The sequence below is a fragment of the Silurus aristotelis genome, assembly GCF_946808225.1.
Source record: "Silurus aristotelis genome assembly, chromosome: 23".
In the NCBI taxonomy this organism is placed as follows: Eukaryota; Metazoa; Chordata; class Actinopteri; order Siluriformes; family Siluridae; genus Silurus; species Silurus aristotelis.
The window spans coordinates 15664186-15688593 of NC_139596.1; the positions used below are offsets into that span (position 1 = coordinate 15664186).

Consider the following 24408-nt stretch of genomic DNA (forward strand, 5'->3'; position numbering starts at 1 on the left):
TTCAGAAAACGTTCTAATTGTTTTTGCGTTTTGTTCCATATTTGTGTGTGTGAGGAGAACATGTGGGTAGAATTTAAAAACAACAGAGTTGAAAGGATGGAAAGAAAAGCAGGAGGAGATCAGCAGGGGTGTGCCTCGCGTCCTTGCTCGTTGTTGGTCTGTTTGTTCTCGGGTGGATGAATGAATCTAATTCGATTTAAATTGCAGAATGGCTTTATCTAAATTGCTGATAAAGACGTTGCAGGGAAATGCAGATAACCTGCAGCTGTAATTGTTTCTCTTCTGCTGTATATTCGGGACAGTTAAAAATGGCTGATCTGGGAACTCGCTTGGCTGAATGGCATCCCTGAGGCACCAACACACATTCACATCTAAATAAGCTTCTTACTGAGATGTTGTGAGCTACACAGCTTATTACCGGGATGATGAGTGTGTGTGCACATGTGTGTGTGTGTTTGTGTGTGTGTGTGTGTGTGTGTGTGTGTGTGTGTGTGTGTGTGTGAGTATGTGTGCCAGCATTTGCTCTAGTGTTTGTGAATGGCTCTTGACCCACACTTCACTTAGAATGTTCCATGTGGTGTGAAAGGTCCTAGACCTTATTATACAGTGGTGTGGATGGTCTTATTGTGCTCTAATGCAAACTACTTCCTTTGGGTACATTTTTCTTTGACTAGGTGTTTTAATTAAGGCACATTTCTGAGGAGGAAGATGTTAAATATTAAAGGTGTTGGAGGATCAGACTGAAGTTTGATTGTAATGAGTGTAGTATTGTTTAATCTTGTGAAAGTCCACAGAGCAGGTAAAACAAATAATGCCAAATGTTGGGCGGTCAAAGAAATCTAAAAATGCAAACTCTTAACAAACAGCTGAAGTTACAGCTTTACATCTAAGCATGTACACTTCTTCCACTAAAATCATCATTTTAGCAGTTACACATGTAATGTGTGGAGTATCCAAAAGCCAAGCCTATGTGAAAGTTGTTTTGGAAAAGATAAGACTTTAGAGCAAGTGGATGAAACCTCTGATCTTTTTTTTTTTTTCGTAAAAGGAACCAATACCTTCTGAACAATCCTAAATAAAAGAATGTTCACAATGCTATGCTAATGATAATGTAATTGTTAATGTAACCTCTGGAAGATTCCTAAATACAGTGCTGTATTTTACTGCTTCGTTTGAGAAACTATTCTGTTTGGCGTAGTATATATTTCCTGAAACATATACAGGTTTATATATACAGGTGTTCTACCTGAATCAATCCACCTCTTAATACTATCATTATGACTCCACAGATTCAGAATAATCTTTATTGCCAAGTGTCATCAGTTGCATGTATAAGGAATTTGTTATGCGTTGTTGGTACTACAAAGATATGAAATACTATAAAAACTAGGGAAAAAAGAAAAAAAAATAGAGTATATAAACATAAAGACATTAAATGTAAATTTCTTGCAGTGTATGTTAACTGAGGCAGTGCAAATAACAATAGAAGTGAGGCATGATCATTTTTCCAGAGTAATTCCAAGATGCAGGGTTGCAGTAAAGCTAGAGAAACCATCAATATTATACAGAAATGGAAAAAAGTCTCCTTTCACTGCAGTCATGATACCTGATACATCAGCTCTAGTAGAAGCATCAATATTAACCTCGTACGATGACTGTCTTTTATGTGCATTTTTGTGTATTTTTCTGTACACACACACATATATATATATATATATATATATATATATATATATATATATATATATATATATATATATATATATATATTTATATACCAACCTCGGACCAAGACAGACTTAAATAAAACCTATAAAAAATAAAAACCTATGAGTCTTGTGCAAAAGCTCAACAGTGGCCTTTTCATATGATTTTAAATATTCTCTTTTTTCTCATTCAGAGGAGTTAATAAATCTACTATTCCTATTTAAAATAAATTGCCTGCACTATTGATTTGTTTCTTCTGTTTCCCTTTCAATACAGAGCCAAGAAGAAAGCCAAGCCTCTGAACCTAAAGATCCACAACAGCGTAGCGGGCAGCTGTGAGAACCTCCCAACTCAGAGATCTCCTCTCCACTCGGATCATTCGCTCCGCTCCTTTTTCTTCCCAAGCCTCGTGCCCTCCACGCCCCCGGTGCATGCAGAAACACCTTCGGCCAGTACGTAACAAAAAAACCCCTATGCTTTTCCCAACACCCACAGCTGTGTATCATATCAAGCAAGATTAGACAGAGCACATGATTAACAGGAAAACTCATTTGGTTCTGAGTTAGTGAAAATAACAAGTCCTAAAATAAAAGATTTGTAGTCAATAGTTTGGCAGTGTTTAATGTTTTGGCTGAACCTAATATTGTTTTAGTGATACCTTATAGCCCATATAAGACTCAAATACACATTTATTAGATTATAGTATATATATATATATATATATATATATATATATATATATATATATATATATATATATATATATATATATATATATATATACCACGCTAGCACGCTAGCTAGCTTCGGGGGTTGGCCGACCTCCTTACGATGTCTAGCTTTTCTGGAAAATGGATTTTTAAGTATGTCTGAGACCAAATCAAATTCATAAAATTGCATAAAAAAATTCTGACTCTAATGTATTAATGTGTGCAGAGCTACAGATGTGTTTTTCCAGTCGAACTTGGCTGTAAAAGTTTCTCTCTGATCAACCAATCAGAGGACGGAAAAACGCTGAAGCTTTTGTGGGCCAGCTAGCTGATTGGTTAAAGACACAGACTTATTTCTAAATAGACTAAGGTGAAAAGGCCAGCAGTACTGACTTTGAAGGCTCCTGGTTAATTAGATTGACATGGCAGCACATAGAGGCTGAAATCTGATTGGATAAAAAATCTAACATCCACATACATGTACTTTAAGCAGTGCAGCCGAGAGAAACGCTACGAAATGAAGAGAATAAACTGTTGGGAATAAATGAATACAATTTCATGGAACAAATATTTGAATTTTGGTTGCAAATGTAATTCAGTGCTTCTGATTGTTCTGATAGAGAAGGCTTTTCTGGCCCTGAACGCCCAGCACTGAGTTCTATACAAATAAAACTATTATGTTTTTATATAACTATTATGTAACTATTATATGAATTAAAATGGATTAAACTTCAAGGTATTATATACAATAAAAAAAAGCATGTTCTAAATCAAAAATGGTTATGTAAAAGGAACTCTTACCATTTTTACTGAAGCCTTGACCAGCATCCTCATAGATATATTTAGATATATTTTAAAATCCACAGGTCTGAGCTTGTCATTGTTATTCCTAACAGTGCTAACTCTTACATATGATGATGTATCCCATGCTGACGCATTTGGCCTCCTATTTATTCATGGCGCAAGGTTCTCAATTAAGATGCCAAATGGCAGGTCACATCTTGTGTCCCATAATGCCAGGCTTCAGCGTGGATGCGCATATGGTTAAAGCGGAAGCTAGAGCCAAACGGCCCCCTGGAGACGGGCTGTTAGAGTCATAACAAGGCAGTATGCAGGGGTGTGAGTGGACTTCTGGATTTACGTTGTCCTGCAGATGTATTCCTGCTTCCAGAGTTTTGACTGATTGTGTCTTGGTGCTTCTTTGGCCTTCGAGTAGATGATCTGAATCCAATTAGCTGAAGTTTTGATGTGTGCGGCCAGGTGTGTTTGGTCAAAGCCATTACAAGTTTGTAAGACACACACGCACATGCATTTGATATATATTGATTTTTGGCAAACATACCGCAGTGGCAAGAAAACGTTTATTGGACTTTAAGATGCACTCGGTTTAGCTACTTTCAGTTGTATTTTAGTTTATTTAAGACTCCAGTGTAGTGTGGTTACTAGAAGGAGGTAGCATCTAGGAGATGGAGAAAGTGCAGAACACAAGTGCAAGACATGAAAGGGGCAGAAAGAGGAACCTTGACACCCCAGAGGAAACTGGGACACATTGCTCATGTATTATAATCACTTCTGAAGTTCAAGATGTTTAGCCGGGCCACATGTTTTCATAAAGACTCTGTCAGCTTACATGGACATGTTAGTGTTCACATCACCATCAGCAATCATTAGCAAAAAACAGCAAAACTTAAGGACATGAAACTCCACAAAGTTTGCAAAACTACGCTTTTCTCACAATGATGTTTTAGAAGCAGGAAAAATGGGCAAAATTTAAAAATCTGATTGACTTTAGCAATTTCCAATTTGTGTTGGCTAGACCACTGGGTCCGAGAATGTCCAAAATGGTAATTCTTGTGAGGTTTATGTGAATATGGAGTGGCTATTACCTACTTAATGTTGATTAAGGAAGAAGAAAAACAAGTGACAGGACATGGGTGACCAAGGCTCACTGATGTGCATGAGGAGTGAAAGTTAGCATCGGTACAGAAGAGCTACTGTATTACAAGTTGCTGAAAAAGAGGACTTAAAGGATCTTCTTTTGAGGAAACGAAACCCAATCTTCGGATCTCTTGCGCTGTCCATGCCCAATGAGATTTGACAACACAATTTGAACCTACCCAATGTTAGGCAGGTGGATGTAATGATAAAGGCTGGCCAGTGTCATTGAGTCAGTTTTCCTTTTATGAATTGGATCATCATGTCATATAAATATAATGAGGATGGCCTCAGTGCTGGCTGGTCAAGGAAACAGAACTTTGGGGATTTCTCCACATCTTAATGAGTGTATTTTGTTGTAGTCTCGAAAAACCTGACAGATGTCTTTCTGGCTAAGTTCTGGCAAAACAAAAGAAAGAAAATCGAGGTTAGGTTTTTCTGCAAATAATATACTTTTGAAACCTCAATTTCAAAGCCTATAAATATATTTCCATAAATAAATATGCTTTCCAAACTTGCATTTGATTTCTTCCTGAAGCTAATTTAACAAACAGATTGGAAAAACACCATTGGAAGAGTTTTCTCAGGATTTAAGGATTTCCCCAGTATTTATGCAACCCTGCATTTGCTGGAGTTCTCACCTCTATCGCACCTATTAAACATTGAGATTAAATAGTGATAAATAGTGAGCCTGCTTCTAATGCTGACAATGCAAAAAAAGATAGCGTAAATTGCATCAGAAGCAAAAAAAAAAACGCATGTTGCGATAAAATACAGCTCCGCAAATGAAACCCAATTTGTGCTGAATCTATACGGTTTAGAATTTCTTCAAAATAGAAAACTTTTGTAGCCAGAAGTGTTGCTAAGAAGTTTTCTGTAGCCAGTTGTGTGGAGTCTGTTTAGACTAATCAGACCTAACCAAGCATGTAATGAGTTAAAGGTGTGTCTGATTATGTTGCTCAGTGATTTAATAAAACTTTCTCTGCACCAATTATACATTGTTCCTCTGGGGGTTCTACTATAGTACATGTTTTTACTTTAGTCTATTATCCATCAAGTGCAGTAATGACGTTTATGACTTCCGGATGAGACGAATTCCACCAGAGCTTTTTTCTATTTTTTTTCCAGAGCTCTTTTACCAAAAGGCAGTGATTGAGATGAATTTCTGATAAGTGAGTGGCTTCGAGGCAGATGAGTAATTTCCCTGGGATGGAGCAGTATCCGTAATGGCATTAGGCGAGCTTCTGGGTTGGGATGCTGTGGTATTAAACAGGCCTTTCGGCATGTCATTAGACCTCGCATCAACTCTTCTGCTTACGGTACGATATCAGATTAGCTCGTTGACGCTGTGCTGATGCTCACATGCAGTCTGGAGTCAGAAAGAAAATTCGGTTCTTCAGGCTAATCAGAACTAAGAAAACCAAAACAGAAGAAACGAAGAAATGTGAGGGTCAAATGTCAGGTCAATTCACTGTTAAAAATAAAGGAGCAAGTAAGTTTCTATGTAAGTAAGTGAATATGTACACCATGTATGTACATAAAAAACGGGTCCCATATACAGGTATATTGCCAATATTGCAAGTGATTGCCATTTGAGAATTATTTTTGGTTTCTCAATGAACCTTTCAGTAAATAAAGACGTGTAGAACCACTTTTCTTCTTAATACCATAAGGAACCTATTATGGTCCCACAAAGGCCTGAACCTATTATGGTCCCACAGTAGCCCTGAACCAATTTATACTCTAAAGTTAGAACCTAAATATTATTAACATTTTGCAACATTTGGCAGTAATTTTTTTATATTTATTTATTAAATCGGTGAAGACCTATCTCTTCCTGAAACACATAATTTAGTACTTTTCCAGGTTTGCTTGGTCTTTTATAAAAAAAAAAAAAAAAAATAACAAAAAAAAACTTGTAGGCTGATTTATCTTAAGTATGCAATCTAGCGTATCAGTGTAGATTTTTTCATTGATTAAAACTCAAACACGTCGCTCTGGACAATGGCGTCTGCTAAATGCCATTAATTTAAATGTAAATTAAACAGTCATACATACAGTTTTGTTCCAACCAAATCAGTCCAGTTTAGTGAACTGCTTTACATGAGATTGTATATGATCAGATGTGAGATTACAAGTATGAAGAACCTGTCTTTAGTCCAAAGAACTTTTTCACATGGTTCCACAGGGTTTCACTGATGTTAAATGATGAAAACCATACTTCTTTATTTTGAGTGTTTCACCCTCATACTGATTAGTCAGATCTAATTCTAATGACAAACTTATTCACAGCTACAGACTACAAGGACTTTGGTTTATTCAGCTTTCCGCAAAGTAGAGCATCATACTCAGATGCTTCTGTCTCAGTCTGTGAGTATCCTGTTTGCCACATTTGTTCTTAACCCATTTGGGTACTTTTTTGTTCTCGATTCTATCCTTTCTACGTCATAATGTTTGTTCATCACCTTACTATTTTTTCCTGTTTACCTATTCTGGGCTTGCCTGCAGATTCTCTGCTTTTTGTCCACATTTATCTAGCATTCATTACACTATGACACGACACTTACACTCTTGTTCTTACATGATCTCCAATCATTTAAAAACCTGATATTTCTGTATATACGCATAAGGAAAAATTTATTACACCAAAGTTGGAAGTAATGTGCCGGATTTAACCACATTACTGAGAGCAAATAGCATTAACATTGGATGTGAACTGCATTACAGTCCAGTTGAATCAAGCTCCGGAATATTTTCAAGATTCAAGATTCAAATTTCAAGAGTTCATTTCAGTGAAATGAAAACCTGATTGTCTGAAAATTGTGCATCAAATATTATATATTTATTATATATAATATATTTAGATATAATATAAAGATAAAGTTTTATTTAAAAATAGGATTAATGATTAAATCTGTAAAAATGGCAGTACACGTTGCACTAGGACACATTTTCTTGGGGGTCTGAAATTTATTGACTGATCCCGAGTTTCAGAAACGTCGTTCAAACACCGTGAAGCGTACCTAGCACTCTGGGTAAACGGAAGTGCGAAAATGTTTGGAAAACAACCTAGTTTGTGTCAGCAGAATGAAACAAGGCAGTGGGCTGCTTTTGTGTTTGGTCCCCAGGCGTTGAGCTTGTGATTTAGAGAAATCCACCATGAGCCAATAGCTTTGATAAATAGAAACCAAATGGGACGAATAGAGCACCTCCTGAGGGGTAAAAAAACAAGGTGTGCTGAGAGCCGTGAACGATACGCAGTAAAAAACTAAAGAAACTGTAACTGTTTAGTACCTTTTCTTCTGAGAACTTCTAAGGACACTTCAGTGAGCTTAATGGAAGGAGAGGCAGGTCTTAAGTGTGTGGTTTTCAAAGTTGTCATTTTCTTGTATATTAAGAATTATGTACGAACACATTCCTTTTAAAGCCTTTGTTGTAGTTCAGATCGCTTTCAGCTTTCAGGTAAAAAGAGGTATTTACTTTAATCCAGTCGGAAGTCACTGTGTAGTCAAATAAAAAAGAAGCGCTGCTTTGTACTCATATCTACAGTACAAACTGGTTCCTTTAAAGTCTTAGAACCCACTCATCATGATTCTGCTGAGGCGAGCTGTGATTCGTTTAACGAAATGCTACTTATTTATTCAATTTAAAAGTGTTCAACTCATTTGAGAATAAAACATGTGCTGGGGTATTGGGGGATGCAAAAAAAAAACAAAAAACACATCACACGTTTTGAACCATACAGTTGGTTAGGCTTTGGTCTTTTTTTCTTTACACAGATTACAGAATATAATTGCAAATTCGTTTATACAAAAATTAATCATCATATTTGAACAAACACCGCAATATTTACCACAGTTAATTCATTATTTATTGCTCCTCCAGTAAACATTGTTAAAAAAGTGCAATTATCCTGACTTTGAAAGTTTTTCTTCTGACATACAGTAACTTGGCTCTTTTCAGACCGGGGTGATGATCTGGACAAAAAACAGCCAAAAAAAAACAAAACAATAATGCTATTTTTATATTTCATTTATGCAAAGCAACTTGACCTTTTTACCATGCTATTGTGTCCCTGGTTAAATTATGCATGATTCATCAGTATCGGCGGTTTAAAAGGCCAGATTTTTTTTTTTTTTTTTTTTTTTTTCGTATTTTTTTTTAAAACCGAATGATTTTCTCATTCTTTCCTTGCTTTTCTCTTCGTTTTTTTCTGGGCTGTTTTTGGATCGTCTCAATATAAATGGATGTAAAAAAAAACAAAAAACATGTAGGCGTAATTCCTTCATAAAGAATGATGCGGGGTGGAATAAGTAACTTAAAGTCACGACATACTGACATAATTCAAATTTTTTATTCGTCTCAACTTTTTTCCGGGAAAAACAGCACCTACAGGGTTGTCATAGAAACAAGCGAGTGAAGAACGTGTGTTTTTACTGCTGTGGGTAAAAAAGTAGGATTGTGCCTCTTGGCCTTTTTATGTTTGATCGATGTCAGTAGGATGGGAAGCGAGAGCACCTGATCGTCCATGAAATCCCTGAGTGCTGAGCCTTCATTCTTTTCTCTAACACAAGTAATGCATGGACCATCTCTCTCTGCCTTCTCATAGACCTTTATGTCCACTGCATCACTGTCCAGCGGTCCCAAGGCAGCCAGTAATTAGAAAAGGAAAAGGCTGTGGTATAAAACTCATTTAGGTGGTGAGTGTATTTACTAATGAAGTGATGAACCGCAGATGTTTACATTCATAAGGAAATCCCAGATGGACTGATGTCTGGTCAAGAACTGTTCTGCTTGCTTTATTCTCTCTAAACATTTCCTGTTTCTTCACGTCAGTGTGTGATTCTTTTATTTAACTGCTTCTTGGCAGGAGGGAGCATCAGCCACTCTGCTTCATGACATCCCGCAGCCTAGTACCGATTTGAACAGATGTACTGTAATGTGATTTAGGGGAAGACCTTCCAGAAATTCTAAAGTAAACTCCACTTTCCCAACATGCTACGAAAGCCCAGGTTTGCCAGAATGAGTCCTGAACGGTCTCAGTGAAAGATTTATCCATTGTGCCTGTCAGGCTAGTGAAAAAGGTAATGCCTATGTAAATGAGTTCTACTAAAAGAGGTGTGGCCAGTGTGCTTGTCAAATGAAAGAAGTATCCATTGTGCCTGTGAGGCCAGTGAATAGGGTAATGCCTATGTGCCTATGAGTTTTACTAAAAGAGGTGTGGCCATTGTGCTTGTCAGTGAAAAAAGTGTCCATCGTGCCTCTCAGGCCAGTGGAAAAGGTATCCATTGTGCCTGTCAGGCCAGTGAAAAAGGTATCTATCTTGTCCGTCAGGCCAGTGAAAGAGGTATCCATCGTTCCCGTCAGGCTAGTAAAAGAGGTATGGCCTCTGGGTCTGTCACTCAAAAATAAAGAATACACAGCTTTTGTCTTTCCTACTCCCACTAAAGGAGGTATGCATATGTGCATATAAGTAAAAAATGAAAGATTTAGCGGTGTGGTGACTTTGTAGTGACTTCACTATAATCTAAAATGTACTGTGAAGTGTTCTGTCTGAAAATAGAGATACACACCTCGGGTAATCGCAACCTTTTAAGATTTATTTTCATATATTTTTATAACTTTCGTAGAGTAAGCCTTTAGGACCTAGAATCAGCCTCCTCGTGTCTCTTATTCCCGCAAAAACAAATAAACAATGAAAGCTCGTTGTAATTGTGAACTCTGACCTCGGCTTGCGATGTACTCAGGCTGTCGTCATTGCTACATATTCTGGGCCAGTGGAGCAGAACTTCAAGGTCACAGGAGAAATCGCTCACCGCCATAAATTTGTCAAAAGCACAGGAGATACACAAGGCTAAAAAAATGTGAGACAAACACACCAAAGCACAGAGCAGAGAACACACTGGATATAATAAAAGTTGGAAATCCGAATGCTTGGGAAATTTTGCTTATAGTACGTCACATTTTGAATGCTGAAACAATGTTTTTAAAGGTTAGGAACTAAAAAACCTGTAGGTATATTTAAATGCACACACTTGCTGAACCCGGATTATGTAAGAGCATATTTCTTATTGTTAGAATCACAAAGTTATACAAGATTTCTTTGGATGCAGTAGAACGAAATTTTCTTTTCACTCAAACCATCTTAATGAATATATGCTTTACATGGGTTGGAATGGAAGATGTTGAGTGCCTGCTATGGAGCTCAGACCTCAACTGTATGGAACAGCTTTGGGATGAATTATAACACTGATTGCACCCCAGGCTTCCATGGAGGGACGAACCCTAGACTAAGGTTTTAGACTGATGCCCCAGATGAAAGCCCTTGTGGCTAAATAAGCACAAATCTCCTCTACAAGCACACTCTATAATCTAGTGGAACATCTTCAGATTTTGAGCTTTTTATAACAGTATGAGATTATGCAAAAAGCACATAGAATCTAATGATGGTCAGGTGTCTACAAACTTTGGTATATATATATATATATATATATATATATATATATATATACCAAAAAACACCCATATAATACAAAATCTATAAAATCACACACACACACACACACACACACACACACACACACACACACACACACACACACACACACACACACACACACACACATATCTGCTTTCTTCTTCTTCTTTCGGCTGCTCCCATTAGGGGTCGCCACAGCGGATCATCTGTCTCCATACCACCCTGTCCTCTATATCTGCCTCTTTTACACCAACTACCTGCATGTCTTCCCTCACCACATCCATGAACCTCCTCCTTGGCCTTCCTCTTTTCCTCCTACCTGGTGGCTCCATCTTCAGCATTTTTCTACCAATATAATTCATGTCCCTTCTCTGCACATGTCCAAACCATCTCAATCTCGCCTCCCTCACCTTGTCACCAAAACATCCTACATGTGCTGTCCCTCTAATAAACTCATTTCTAATCTTGTCCATCCTCGTCACTCCCAACGAAAACCTCAACATCTTCAGCTCTGCTACCTCCAGCTCCACCTCCTGTCTTTTACTCAATGCCACTGTCTCTAATCCATACAACATCGCAGGTCTCACCACAGTCCTATAAACTTTCCCTTTCATTCTTGCAGATACTCTTCTATCACAAATCACTCCTGTCACTCTTCTCCACCCACTCCACCCTGCCTGCACTCTTTTCTTTACTTCCCTAACACACTCTCCATTACTTTGCACTGTTGACCCCAGGTACCTGAACTCCTCCACCTTCTCCACCTCTTCTCCCTGCAACCGCATCACTCCACTGCCCTCCCTCTCATTCACACACATGTACTCTGTCTTACAGCACATATCTCCACCTCTCCAGGCTCTTCTCAACCTGCTCTCTACTCTCACCACAAATCACAATATTATCTGCAAACATCATAGTCCAGGGAGACTCCTGTCTGACCTCTTCCGTCAACCTGTCCATCACCACTGCAAACAGGAAAGGGCTCAGGGCCGATCCTTGATGCAGTCCAACCTTCACCCTGAACCAGTCTGTCGTACCTACTGCACACTTTACTGCCGTCACACTGTCCTCATACATGTCCTGCACCACCCTCACATACTTCTCTGACACACCTGACTTCCTCATACAATACCACAACTCCTCTCTCGGCACCCTGTCGTACGCTTTCTCTAAATCCATAAATACACAATGCAGCTCCTTCTGTCCTTCTCTATACTTCTCCATCAACATCCTCAAAGCAAATAAGGCATCTGTGGTGCTCTTCCTCGGCATGAAACCATACTGTTGCTCACAGATGGTCACCTCTTCTCTCAGCCTGGCTTCCACTACTCTTTCCCATAACTTCATGGTGTGACTGATCAACTTAATTCCCCTGTAGTTACTGCAGGTCTGCTCATCTCCCTTATGCTTAAAGATCGGTACCAGCACACTCCTTCTCCATTCCTCAGGCATCCTCTCCCCTTCCAGAATCCTGTTAAACAATCTGGTTAAAAACTCCACTGCCATCTCTCCCAAACATCTCCACGCTTCTACCGGTATGTCATCTGGTCCAACCGACTTTCCATTCTTCATCCTCTTAATCGCTGCTCTCACTTCCTCCTTACTAATCCTATCTACATCCTGCTTCACCAACTCCACATCCTCCAACCTTCTCTCTCTCTGATTTTCCTCATTCATCAGCTGCTCAAAATACTCCCTCCATCTTCTCAACACACTCTCCTCACTAGTCTACACATTTCCCTCTCCATCCTTTATTGCTCTAACTTGCAGTACATCCTTCCCAGCTCGGTCCCTCTGCTTGGCCAATCGGTATAAATCCTTTTCTCCTTCCTTAGTGTCCAACCTCTTATACAGTTCCTTATATGCCTTTTCCTTGGCTTTCGCCACATCCCTTTTAACCTGCTGCCGCATCTCCTTGTACTCCTGCCTACTTTTCTCATCACTCTGTCGATCCCACTTCTGTTTTGCCAACCTCTTTCCCCTAATGCTCTCCTGCACTTCCTCATTCCACCACCACGTCTCCTTGTCTTGCTTTCTATTTCCAGATGTCACACCAAGTACTTTTCCAGCTGCCTCCCTCATCACTCCTGCAGTAGTTGCCCAATCATCCGGCACCTCTGCAGGGCTTGGTGGAGGGGGATTTATCATCATCCCTGCAACTTCCACCTTCACGATCATCACCCTATCAGAAACTCTCTTCACCTCCACTACACTCTTACTGTATGCTTCCTTCAGAATCACCCCTACACCATTTCTCTTCCCATCCACACCATGATAAAACAGTTTAAACCCACCTCCAATGTTCCTGGCCTTACTCCCTTTCCACGTGGTCTCCTGAACACACAACACATCTACCTTTCTCCTCTCCATCATATCAGCTATCTCTCTCCCTTTACCCGTCATAGTACCAACATTTAAAGTACCAACCCGAACCTCTACTCTCCTACACTGCTCCTTTTCCTGCCGTCTGTGTAGACGCCGTCCTCCTCTCCTTCTCCTCCTTTGGCCAACAGTAGCCCAATTTCCACCGGTACCCTGTCGGCTAACGATACCTGTGGCGGTCGTTGTTAACCCGGGCCTCGACCGATCCGGTATGAAATTCTCATTTGTGATCCGCATATTTGATTTGGCACATGTTTTACGCTGGATGCCCTTCCTAACGCAACCCTCCCCATTTACCCTGGCTTGGGACCGGCACTAAGAGTACACTGGCTTGTGCCCCCCTAATGGCTGGGTTCAACACACACATATATATATATATATATATATATATATATATATATATATATATTCTGTTCTGTTCTGTTTCTAATCCAGTTTTTATTCCTTTGTGGTTGAACGTTATGTGTCATCACTCCACAGCCTTCAGGCTGTTAATCAAAAAGAAATGACCTATAATTGGACCAGGGACTGTCTTTCTATTGGATAAATGTCCTTTTGAACGAGCATGGCTGCAGGGCACAAATATGATTATTGTCTAACTGGCCTCTATTCAGATATGATTGGGTTTCCTCTGTTTGAGCAATGACAGCACACAGCTGAATATAATAATTCTCTCTAAATGTCGCCTGTTTATGTAACGCTGCATTCTTGCGTGAGAGAACGAAGCTGATGGCTCTAAAAGGTTCTCATTCTTCTCTGTGTTATTCTTGTTTTTTGTTTTTTTTCTTCTTCTTTAGAAAGCTCTGATTGAATGTTTTGATAATTAACAGCTTTATTTTGTGTTGATTAGTGATGCAAAGTTGATGATGAGGATGCTGATTTGAAAGCATTCCTTGCTCGCATCTTATATGTTTTTTGGGGGGCTTTATCCTTGAAATGCCATTTTTGTGTACATCATTTTTAATCGTGTTCTCATTAAAGATCTATGTTTACAATTAAACCTTGAGGAAATATTTTCTTTATTTCAACTAAATTGGTCTTGTTTTTCTTTGTCTTTTTCCTCCAGATACCCTGTCAGTTCCTCGCTGGTCCCCTCAGATCCCACGAAGAGACCTGGGCAACTCTATTAAACACAGGTAACTTGTTTGCCTCCGAATGATCAACATGTCAAATATAAAATGTGGTGCAATGAGTAGATTCTTTTTAGAAATATTGCTTTTTCAGTTACAGTCGCAATATAGTCGTTTATAGGACTGTGGTGAGACCTGTGATGTTGTCTGGTTTAGAGACAGTGGTATTGAGTGAAAGACAGGAGGTGGAGCTGGAGGTAGCAGAGCTGAAGATGTTGAGGTTTTCGTTGGGAGGGACAACGATGGACAGGATTAGAAATGAGTTTATTAGAGAGACAGGACGTGTAGGACGTTTTGGAGGCAAGGTGAGGGAGTTGAGATTGAGATGGTTTGGACATGTGCAGAGGAGGGACATGGGGTATATCAGTAGAAGAATGCTGAGGATGGAGCAGGAAGGAGGAAAAGAGGAAGACCAATGAGAAGGTTTATGGATGTGGTGAGGGAAGACATGCAGGTAGCTGGTTTAAAAGAGGCAGATGTAGAGGACAGAGTAGTGTGGAGACAGATGATCCACTGTGGCGAACCCTAATGGGAGAAGCCGAAAGAAGAAGAAAAAGAAAAGTTACAGTCACAATACATAATGACTTAATGCTGTTTTATTAAGTAATTGAACTATAATGAAGTTTGTCTTTCTCTGTTTTTTCATATGGTTTTCTATGTTTTGCCTGAAAACCACATGGTGCGTTTGATCTATATTGACTTAAATTTTACTGATTTTCTTGGAAGCCGTAACAGGTATACCCAAAAGTCTCTATTACCCAAAGTCTCAATTTTTTTAATTGACCTTAATGTCTGTGTAGACACAGTCCCAGGTCTGGCAGATTAAATTTCTGTTTGGAAAGATGAATTTACATGGCTGGGCAGATGAATCACATGGCTGGGCAGATGAAGCACGCAGCTGGACAGATGAAGCCCAGGGCTGGACAGATGAAGCCCAGGGCTGGACAGATGAAGCCCAGGGGTGGTCAGAATAATATCATTGCTAGGCAGTTGAAACCCAGGGCTGGACAAATGAAACCGAGGGCTGGGCAGATAAAGCCCATGGCTGGACAGATGAAGCCAAGGGATGGGCAGATTAATAACATGACTAGGCAGTTGAAGCTTATGGCTGGAGAGATGAAGCCCAAGGCTTGTCATATTAATCATTATGGCAAGGCAGTTGAATCTCAGGGCTGGACAGATGAAGCCTACCAACAAACTGCAAAACACTATTCTGTGCATACTTTATCAATTCTTTGCAGAAAAAGATGACCCCCTGTTCTGCACAAATTAAAGTTTGCTCCACCTCACACTGCAGAGCTTTTGTTAGATACCACCTACAGTGAATGAATAGTGCCTGTAGGTTGAAGTGTACACGCTCTATTAATGCTGAAATATAGCATTTATGATTTGTGCCATAATTGTGCATGATAAATGTGTATCTGTGTGTGTGTGTGTGTGTGTGTGTGTGTGTGTGTGTGTGTGTGTGTGTGTGTGTGTGTATGTGATGGAATGGTTAAAAATGTCAGACCAATTAAGACGAGTGCTTGTCTGCCTGCCTCAAGCGTCTGTGTATGGACTGAATCGCCACAAATCTCCCAAATGCCACTGACTGGGAAGAGAAAAACTTCTCTTTTTTTTAAAAAGCTTCTGTACTGAAGAAAACTATGAGGGATTTTTGCTGTAAAAAAAAATTTATGTAATCTCAGACCCAGAGCCATAAAAAGAACAAATTATGTTGTAACAACAAAGCATGTCTTTCTTTCTTTCTTTCTTTCTTTCTTTCTTTCTTTCTTTCTTTCTTTCTTTCTTTCTTTCTTTCTTTCTTTCTTTCTTTCTTTCTTTCTTTCTTTCTTTCTTTCTTTCTTTCTTTCTTTCTTTCCACCTTTTCTCAAGCTTTGGAATCAGCATTAACATATACTTATAAATAATAATAATGATAAAAAGAATTCAATAATAAAAAGTAATTATTTAACATTTTTTAAGGTGCGCCACCCAGGGTATCTGTCTGTCTGTCTGTCTGTCTGTCTGTCTGTCTGTCTGTCTGTCTGTCTGTCTGTCTGTCTATTTTTCATTCCTTTTAAAAAATAGTATTTGTGTGGTAACAGCTGGATTTTGAATCTCTTCAACTCCCTATTTTTTTTTTCCACATAAGTGGCCAGCATGACGTTATTAGTGATCTAAACAGCGCTCTCTTCCCACAGTGACATTTTCCGTTTTTTTTTTTTTTCCTTGACAAAGCGTAGACATTTATGCTTTTTTTTTTAATTTTTAACTACTGGGTTTGCCATCAAACTGCCCCAAAAGCCCATTTAACACTGGTGTAAAAGTGTTAACCCTGCGAAGTAGGAGAAAATGCTGTCCTTCACAGAAACTGACAGGAGAAGTACCGACCTTTAACTCGTTTTAGTGAATTTAAAGCAATTTAGGGTGGGCTTACTTCATCTTTACGGATGTGACATTTCAACTCATGTTGACTTCAAGTGTCTCACTGCCTGTGAAATGAGACAGTGGGACAATTTGCATAATATCTCGTCATGTGGGCTTTTAAAGAGAACGCAGGCAAAAATCTAAAGGTATGATTTTTATGGACATATGAAAAAAAAGAGGCGTTAGAATTTTGGAAATTTTTGATGATTTATTTAATGAATTAATAATGTTTAATAATGACTTAAATAAGTTTATTGGTTAAAATGTGTCAAGACCAAGTAGTAAATTTTAATGTGTGGCTGAGTTAGATGTTAGAAGAAGCATTTCCACTACATATTGGAGTGTGGCCAGGGAGATTTGTGTTTATTCATCTATAAGGGTATTAGTGAAATCATGTTCCAGTTCCTCCCAAATGTGTTTAGTGGGGTCGAGGTCACAGGTCTATGCAGGAGTTGTTCTACTCCAACACACCATGATGTCATAGACATCACCCTCAGGCCCAGTTTGGTGTAGCTGGGATTTAAACTAATGACCTTCACTGCCTTAAGGACTGTTTCAGTACAAGACTTTCTTTAAAATAGAGTTCCCTCGCAAGCATATTTGTTAAGTCTCTGCCTCGCACTCGCAAAAATAAAATATAGGAAAAAAAATTTCAATAAATAATTAAAAATAATTCCCGTGGGCTCACCACCTGCAGGAGGGACCGTAAGGGACGGTGCTGTGAGGATTGGGCAGCAGTCGAAGGCGGGGGCCTGCTTAGACTGCTGCCCCCGCGACCCGAATTACGGATAAGCGGGAGAAAAATGAATGAATGAATGAATGAATTAAAAATAAATGCAATACACGTTATATTGATTCATTGAATATATACTGTATATCCATATCGCTACACTGTCGTTAAAAAACTTTGACAGGGTATGATTGAGTAGCACAGTGTCACTGTCTTGCAATATTGAAATACAGTATTCAATTTAATAGAAACATGTATTGCATTCATTTGATTGATTGTACTTTATTTTGATTTTTTTTTTTTTATTAAACCAAGCGAGCAACTGTTGTTAATCGCAAACGACAAGCAATTTGATGTTTTGCATTTCTTCCCTCCTAACTGTACCGAAATGTAACCAGACTGTGACTTAAAAACAAGAGGTACGTACCGAACCATGAATTATGTGTACGGTTACCTCAGAGCTCTGTATTAGTGAACATGTGAGCTTTCATACTTTACTATGGAGGCCCACAAAGCAACTAAAATTCTAAAATTCTGGTGCATATATAGGGTTATTTTATGCCACGGCTTATCCTTATATTAGACTTAATATATAATGTCATTGAATATGGTCTCATCAATGGTTAAATAACAGTGCTGCTTTCAAGGATTATGTTTCAATTCCAGGCTACTTGAAAAAAAAAAAGGATTCTATCATTATTTTGTGTAGTTGATGTTTTTCAATCGTCGATTCGAAAATGTGTTTGGTTTCTCCTTTACCGAAATCTTGAGAAAGATCAAGTAAATAAACTTCTCGGTTCACTTTTTGTACACCTAAGACAGTTTTTCCAGGTCCTCACTTACTGTCTGGCTTAAAAGATTAAAGCTACAGCTTCACTTATTCTTACCAGTTTTCCTTACACCTTTTCTAACAAGCATTGTTGGCAATATCGCTTACATTCCAGATTAAAAAGCAGTAATTATAATTACTTTAATTATAAAATCATTTATATTATGATACTTGGCGCAGTAATGTCTGTGGGTGGCTTAGCTTGGGAACCATGAAGATGGCTGTGGACTGTAATTAAAAGTAGTGGACAAAAATTAAGTAAATGTAATTAATTACTGTACTTAAGTAGCTTTTTCTTTGAATCTGTACTTTACTGAAGAATTTCCATCTGAGACTTTTACTGTAACTTCACTACATTTCAAAGTAAAATCTCTTACTCTTTACTTGACTACATTGTGAAGTTAGTCGTTCCTTTTTATTTAAAAGTGGATTAAAAACCACCAATCAGGGTCGAGCACGTGCTCTGTTTGGAACGTGTTTTGGAGCTTGGTGTATCTACTGATCACCAACATAAAGTTCAGCATCAGTTCAACAGCAAGTAGAACATTTAGAGAGGAATAAATGATGAAGAAACTCCAGACTCAAACTCACCACATCACACATGAGTTTTTTGAAGTAGTTGAAAAGAAGGTTTTGGGCTCATGATAATTTGAATAGAAATCAATCAGTGTTTAAGTTTAAATATCATTCTATTAATAGATTGTTGTGCTGAGAGTCACATTCGAGTCTTTTCGCATAAACTGAGGTGATTAAGTAACGAGTCTTGTGATAAAAATTATAATTGGAACATTATAGTTATAATAAATCATAGTACTTTGGATACTTAAGTACATTTGAAGGCAAAAACTTTTGTGATTTTACACAAGTGAAAGTTTAAAGGGACACTTTTGCTTTTACCGGAGTCACATCAAGTGTATCAAGTGTAAATCTCAACTACATTCTTTGTGTATTTCACTGTTTTGCACTTGAGTACAGTTAATAACAATAATGAAATAATTCTCTGCTTTCTCAAATTATTTCAGGGAGATTTTTCTTAATACTCATCATTGGCTTGTTCATTACAACTTATAGAGACAAATTTATAGAAATCAATGTATTGATTTTTTAAACAATATATTCTTTTAAAACCAAAAAATTCTCGGGTAAAATTTCCACTGTAAAAGCAGATCTGTGTTTTTTTTTGTTTGTTTTTTTTTTTGCAGATGAAGCAGCTCAATCTAGATGAAGACATTTCAATCCTGCCTGTCAGAGCGGATTAGTCATATTCCATTAGCTGTCATTGTACATGCTTCTGCAGGGACTCTGCGCTTCGATAGCCATCTCGATAGCGTTTTATTGTTAAGCACACGGCAGCTATATCTCCTAATAAGACATTCGTAATGAGCCAGAGAGTCAGAAAGAGACCCAAAGCACCTCGTCTGCACCTCATATTTCTTCTGAATGGTAGTCATTTTTTCTCGCTCATGTATCAGTGTGGCCTTTGTCCTGATGAAATATTTGTCAGGCACCCAGACGATCATTTTAGACGATCTGAAAGAAACTAAAGTCACAATTAAATTACTCTATATTGAAGATTATGGGGAAGACTGCTGATCGGTGTGTGTGTAATCTGCCGCTCAATGAAAAGGCCATTGGGGAAATATGATTGCCGCTTTGACACTTTATTGCACGGTTCCTGAGAATTGCAGTCAAAAGGTCAAAGCTGATCCTCATGACTGAAGTGGGGCATGTTAATAATGTTTTTTTTATTATTATTTATTTATTTATTTATTTTATTTTTTTTTTTTTTTATAAAATAGTTTGAGATTGATGTCTTTCTGCTTTGAACGTTTTCCCGAAAATGTCTATTAGTCTATTTTTTTTAATATTAACCACACCCTTGATTTTTTTTTTATTTTTTATTGCAGATTTTCCACCAAATACTGGATGTCACAGACTTGTATCGTCTGTGGGAAAGGAATGTTATTCGGCTTGAAGTGCAAAACATGCAAGTGAGTCAACACACATTCATTTTAAGATAGTTAGCCTACTTTGTTTTGTGTTTCTTTTATTCTTTACAATTTTTATCATCTGATATGGATGAAAATTCTGATTAAAAACAGACATAACCATATAAAGTAAGATTACAACACAGCATGCTGAATGCTCAAATCTAAACAAAAGAAATTGGCCGAACGCTGTAATATATTCATTTTAGACTGTCCTTCTGTACAGAAATATTGCCAATCCAATTCGTATTGTACTGCATCACAGCCTAGGTGTAAATTATTTTTATATAAGAGCACCGTCTACCGCCTGTGATTTGTTATGTAAGGATTAATCAATGGCTAGGTGTGCATTACATGATTTTACTGCATAACGTGGCGGCTAAGAACCACCTGGGATGAAGCAGAACTAGCTGTGGATTACTGCGTGCATACCAGGATCCATTGTTAGCACTGTTTTCATGTTGATGATTGCAGTGAAAAAAATGCCTGAAAGGATGAAAACGATGTTTGCATCCGATTGCATTTTTTCAAATGAATTATAGTCAGCTGGCGGAAAAAACAAAGAGAAGAAAACAGAAAGATTGTAAGATTGTGCGTGACATTTGTTGGTGCTGTATCAGCAGTGCCACTGTTTTTAACTACTTTACTATATGTTACTGTGGTTACAATTGTTTTAAGGCAGCGTATTTATATAGAACATTATATGAACTATCTGGAACTATCTGCTCATAAAATTGTTTAACCACACACCCCTCCATCCAACCGGAAAGAATAGAGTATTTAGACAGACCATGGTATGAGGTGCTATCAAAAAGTTTAATCAAAAACGAACATGCGTGAAACTGGGAAAATCTGCCACAGGGACTTTCGTCATGACATACGTTTGACATACAGCGATGCTGCAACGAGCCATTCGAGGTGTTTCTAGCGACACGCACTTTTCAAAAGCCGAAGAAGATTACTAGAAGACAAAGAGAGATCAGAAAGAACTTCAACGAGCTCAACCTCGTAAATGTCTAAATCATTCAGGAACTTGTGCATGAAGATCGTCGGCTAACAATCCGCACCTCGTCCCGAAGATGAAGATCCAGCTCAAAGGTCGCCGTTTTGACACCATTGCAGAGTTCTGGCACGAATTGCAGAAGACACGCTTTGACACGCTTCTTTGACACGCTTCTTTGACACGCTTCTTTGACACGCTTTTTTGACACACTTCTTTGGCACGCTTTAAAAAGAAGTCTTCCAGGAAACGTTCCAGAAGAGGCAGGAACGCTGTACAAGGAGACTATTTTGAAGGTTATAGTGTGTAAATGTGGAAAAATAAAGTACGTTCTTGTAAACAGAGCCAGTCTTTGATATCACCTCATACAATCTTATACCTTATACACTCGGGCTGGCTGCTGCAAATCCAAACAATTCTGTGGGCAAGTCTAACTGTGGCTTAGATTGATTTATTTAGTTTGGCGGAAGAATACTTTTATAGAAATCAGTATCAGAATAGAAATCTGTCCTAATATACTGAACATCTGGGTCAAAAACAGTAACCATGGAAACAACAAGCTTTAACTCAGTCATATTTGTGTATCTACAACAATAGATTGTGTAAGAGTATATTTTATAAGAGAATCATGTTTTATAATGTCCATAAACACCAAGCAGCCGAAGGAATCTGGAAAAGCCGGGTTGGAGCCGGGGATCCAATCAGTCAGCCAATCAGTTGTGTGAGGAACTGAAGTAGAATCAGGTGTGGTGTCTGTTTACCTGTGATATTTGTCAGTGCAGGTGTGAAAAACACCTGTATTTCCCGAGGAATTGTTTAGCCAGGAGAACCTTTAGGAATAAACTTTGGATAACATGAGTATGAGGACTGAGTTTTAGAACTGTGAACTTGCTTATTGTTCAAATATTTCTATGCAAACTAACATACATTATATAGAGCAAAAGTTTGTGGACACCTCACCATAAGATTTGTGTATGCTTTTTGAATGTCCAATTTCACATTTAGTCCCTGTTATAATAACCTCCACTCTTCTGGGAGAACGTTCCACTAGATTTTGGATTGTGATTGTGGCGATTCAAAGGGGGGAGTGGTGGCTCCAGCGGTTAAGGCGCTGGGTTGCCGATCGGAGGGTCTGGGGTTCAAGCCCCGGTATCGCCAAGCTGCCACTCTTGGGCCCTTGAGCAAGGCCCTTAACCCTCTATGCTCTGGGGGTCCCTTACGAGGGAAATATCGAGGTCCGTGACGTCGGAGTGACGTGGGGCCGCCTTCTCGTGGGCTCACCACCTGCAGGAGGGACCGTAAGGGACGGTGCTGTGAGGATTGGGCAGCAGTAGAAGGCGGGAGCCTGCTTAGACTGCTGCTCCCGCGACCCGAATTACGGATAAGCGGGAGAAAATGAATGAATGAATTGTGGAGATTCAGTCAGCCTGATGTACTGTAGAGGACGTGTGGGGGCAGTCAGCGTTCACATTCATGCATGTTCATTAGGGTTAAGGACAAAAGTCTATAGCAGGAGATCTTTCACATACACCCAACTCTTGTAAAGGATATTTTCATGAAGCTGGCTTTGTGCACAGGGGTATTGTCATGCTGGAAAAGGTTTTGGATTTGTGCGCCAAATTATGTGGTGACAGTTTGGAAAATTTAGCCGTAAAAGTCCTCGTACCTGTTCCCTAATATTTGCACATTATATTTAGACCTACTGTTCATTCGTGATGAAAAACTGCAAGCTTTTTACATTTACTGTAACTTGTATCGTCTATTGTCACTACGGTTATGGGTTTTGCTGCCATCTGATTGGAACAGGCTTTTTCTAAGTAGCTGGGCTTTTTTGCACTAGGAATGATGTATAAGTGAATAGTTAGAAGGTCTGCTCTTTTTTCTACAATGTTCACAACGAGGTCTTGAATTTAAACATGATCTGCTTTCTGGCTCTCATCGTTACTGCATGTTTACATTATCGATAAATCAACTTCAATAAAGTGAAAGTTTGTACGTTCAATTTGGAATCCAGAAAATTAACTTTTATTCCCAACTCCGCTACCAAAAAAAAAAAAGATTTATAGAAAGTTAAAATGAAAAAAAAAAAAGAATTATAAAATGTTTGGGTAAAAAAACCCAAAAACAAACCTGGAGCTATTCTGTAGAACAAAACATAGCTTGAATTAAAAGAAAGATTAGCCTTCAATCTCCAGGCTTGAAATGAGCAGTTTTAAGAGAATCTAGAATACAGAAAAACTAATATCAAACGTGATATCACATGATGAATAGTATAACAAACATACACAACATCCCCTCACTTTTCCTTTATATACATATCTAACACCGTATCAGTGATTTGTTCTGTCCGTTATGTATTTAGACGCGCAATGTTTTATTCATTACTGTCTGCTGAGGATCTCACACCTACAATAAGATCTAAAATTTGTTTTTATAGTCATGGCTGGAATTTGATATTAGATTGTTTGGCAACTCTGTCTTTCACAACACCACTATTCATGGTGCACTTATTACAGAGTGTGTTTCTCTGTGCTGTATTGCAGCACGAGCAACAACGATCTTATAATATAAAAACAATCTTTATTCTATATAGCATAAAAATAGGGGAAAAAAAAAAGATTAAAATAAAATAATAAAAAAAAACAAAACAGACACATACCAAAAATCAATAAAAATTAACCGGAGAAAATTCCCGTTTTGATGAATGGGAGGAAAAAGGCTGATTACCCATAGGATGTAAACAGGTAGGAGTTTTTAGAACAACTAAAAGACCAGAATCAGAGGAGTGAAGATCACGCATTGGGGAGTAAACAGTTAAAAGTTGTGTCATGCGTCTAGGTTGTACAGCAATCCATGTAATGCTTTATTAATAAACTGAAAATATGACCATATATTTATATTCACATAAAATGCCTGTGCTTTTTTCAGGCTGAAGTGCCACAATAAATGTACCAAAGAAGCACCTCCTTGCCATTTGCTTATTTACCATCGAGGAGGTAGGAACTCGTTCAAAGGTATTTCCCATTTCTTTTTTCATGACACCTTATTTTTTTCTAAAATTATGTTTGCTATTGCAGAAATTCATAACTGGTCGTCGTCCTAATGAGAGT

The 24408-nt window shown here is 38.3% G+C and overlaps 1 protein-coding gene across 11 annotated transcripts in view; it reads left to right on the plus strand.

The window, feature by feature from the left end:
- The window catches only part of ksr2 (kinase suppressor of ras 2), a 116560-nt gene that overhangs the window by 43495 nt on the left and 48657 nt on the right, over positions 1-24408 (plus strand). For 6 of the 11 annotated variants that reach the window (XM_083527319.1, XM_083527312.1, XM_083527317.1 and 3 more), the window contains exons 6-9: positions 1984-2159; positions 14279-14348; positions 20218-20301; positions 24227-24312. In XM_083527319.1, the coding sequence (XP_083383445.1) occupies positions 1984-2159; positions 14279-14348; positions 20218-20301; positions 24227-24312 (416 nt within the window). Of the gene's footprint in view, positions 1-1983; positions 2160-6644; positions 6723-14278; positions 14349-20217; positions 20302-24226; positions 24313-24408 lie in introns of all 11 variants that reach the window. The other 5 variants (XM_083527313.1, XM_083527310.1, XM_083527315.1 and 2 more) reach the window with 2 other exon arrangements.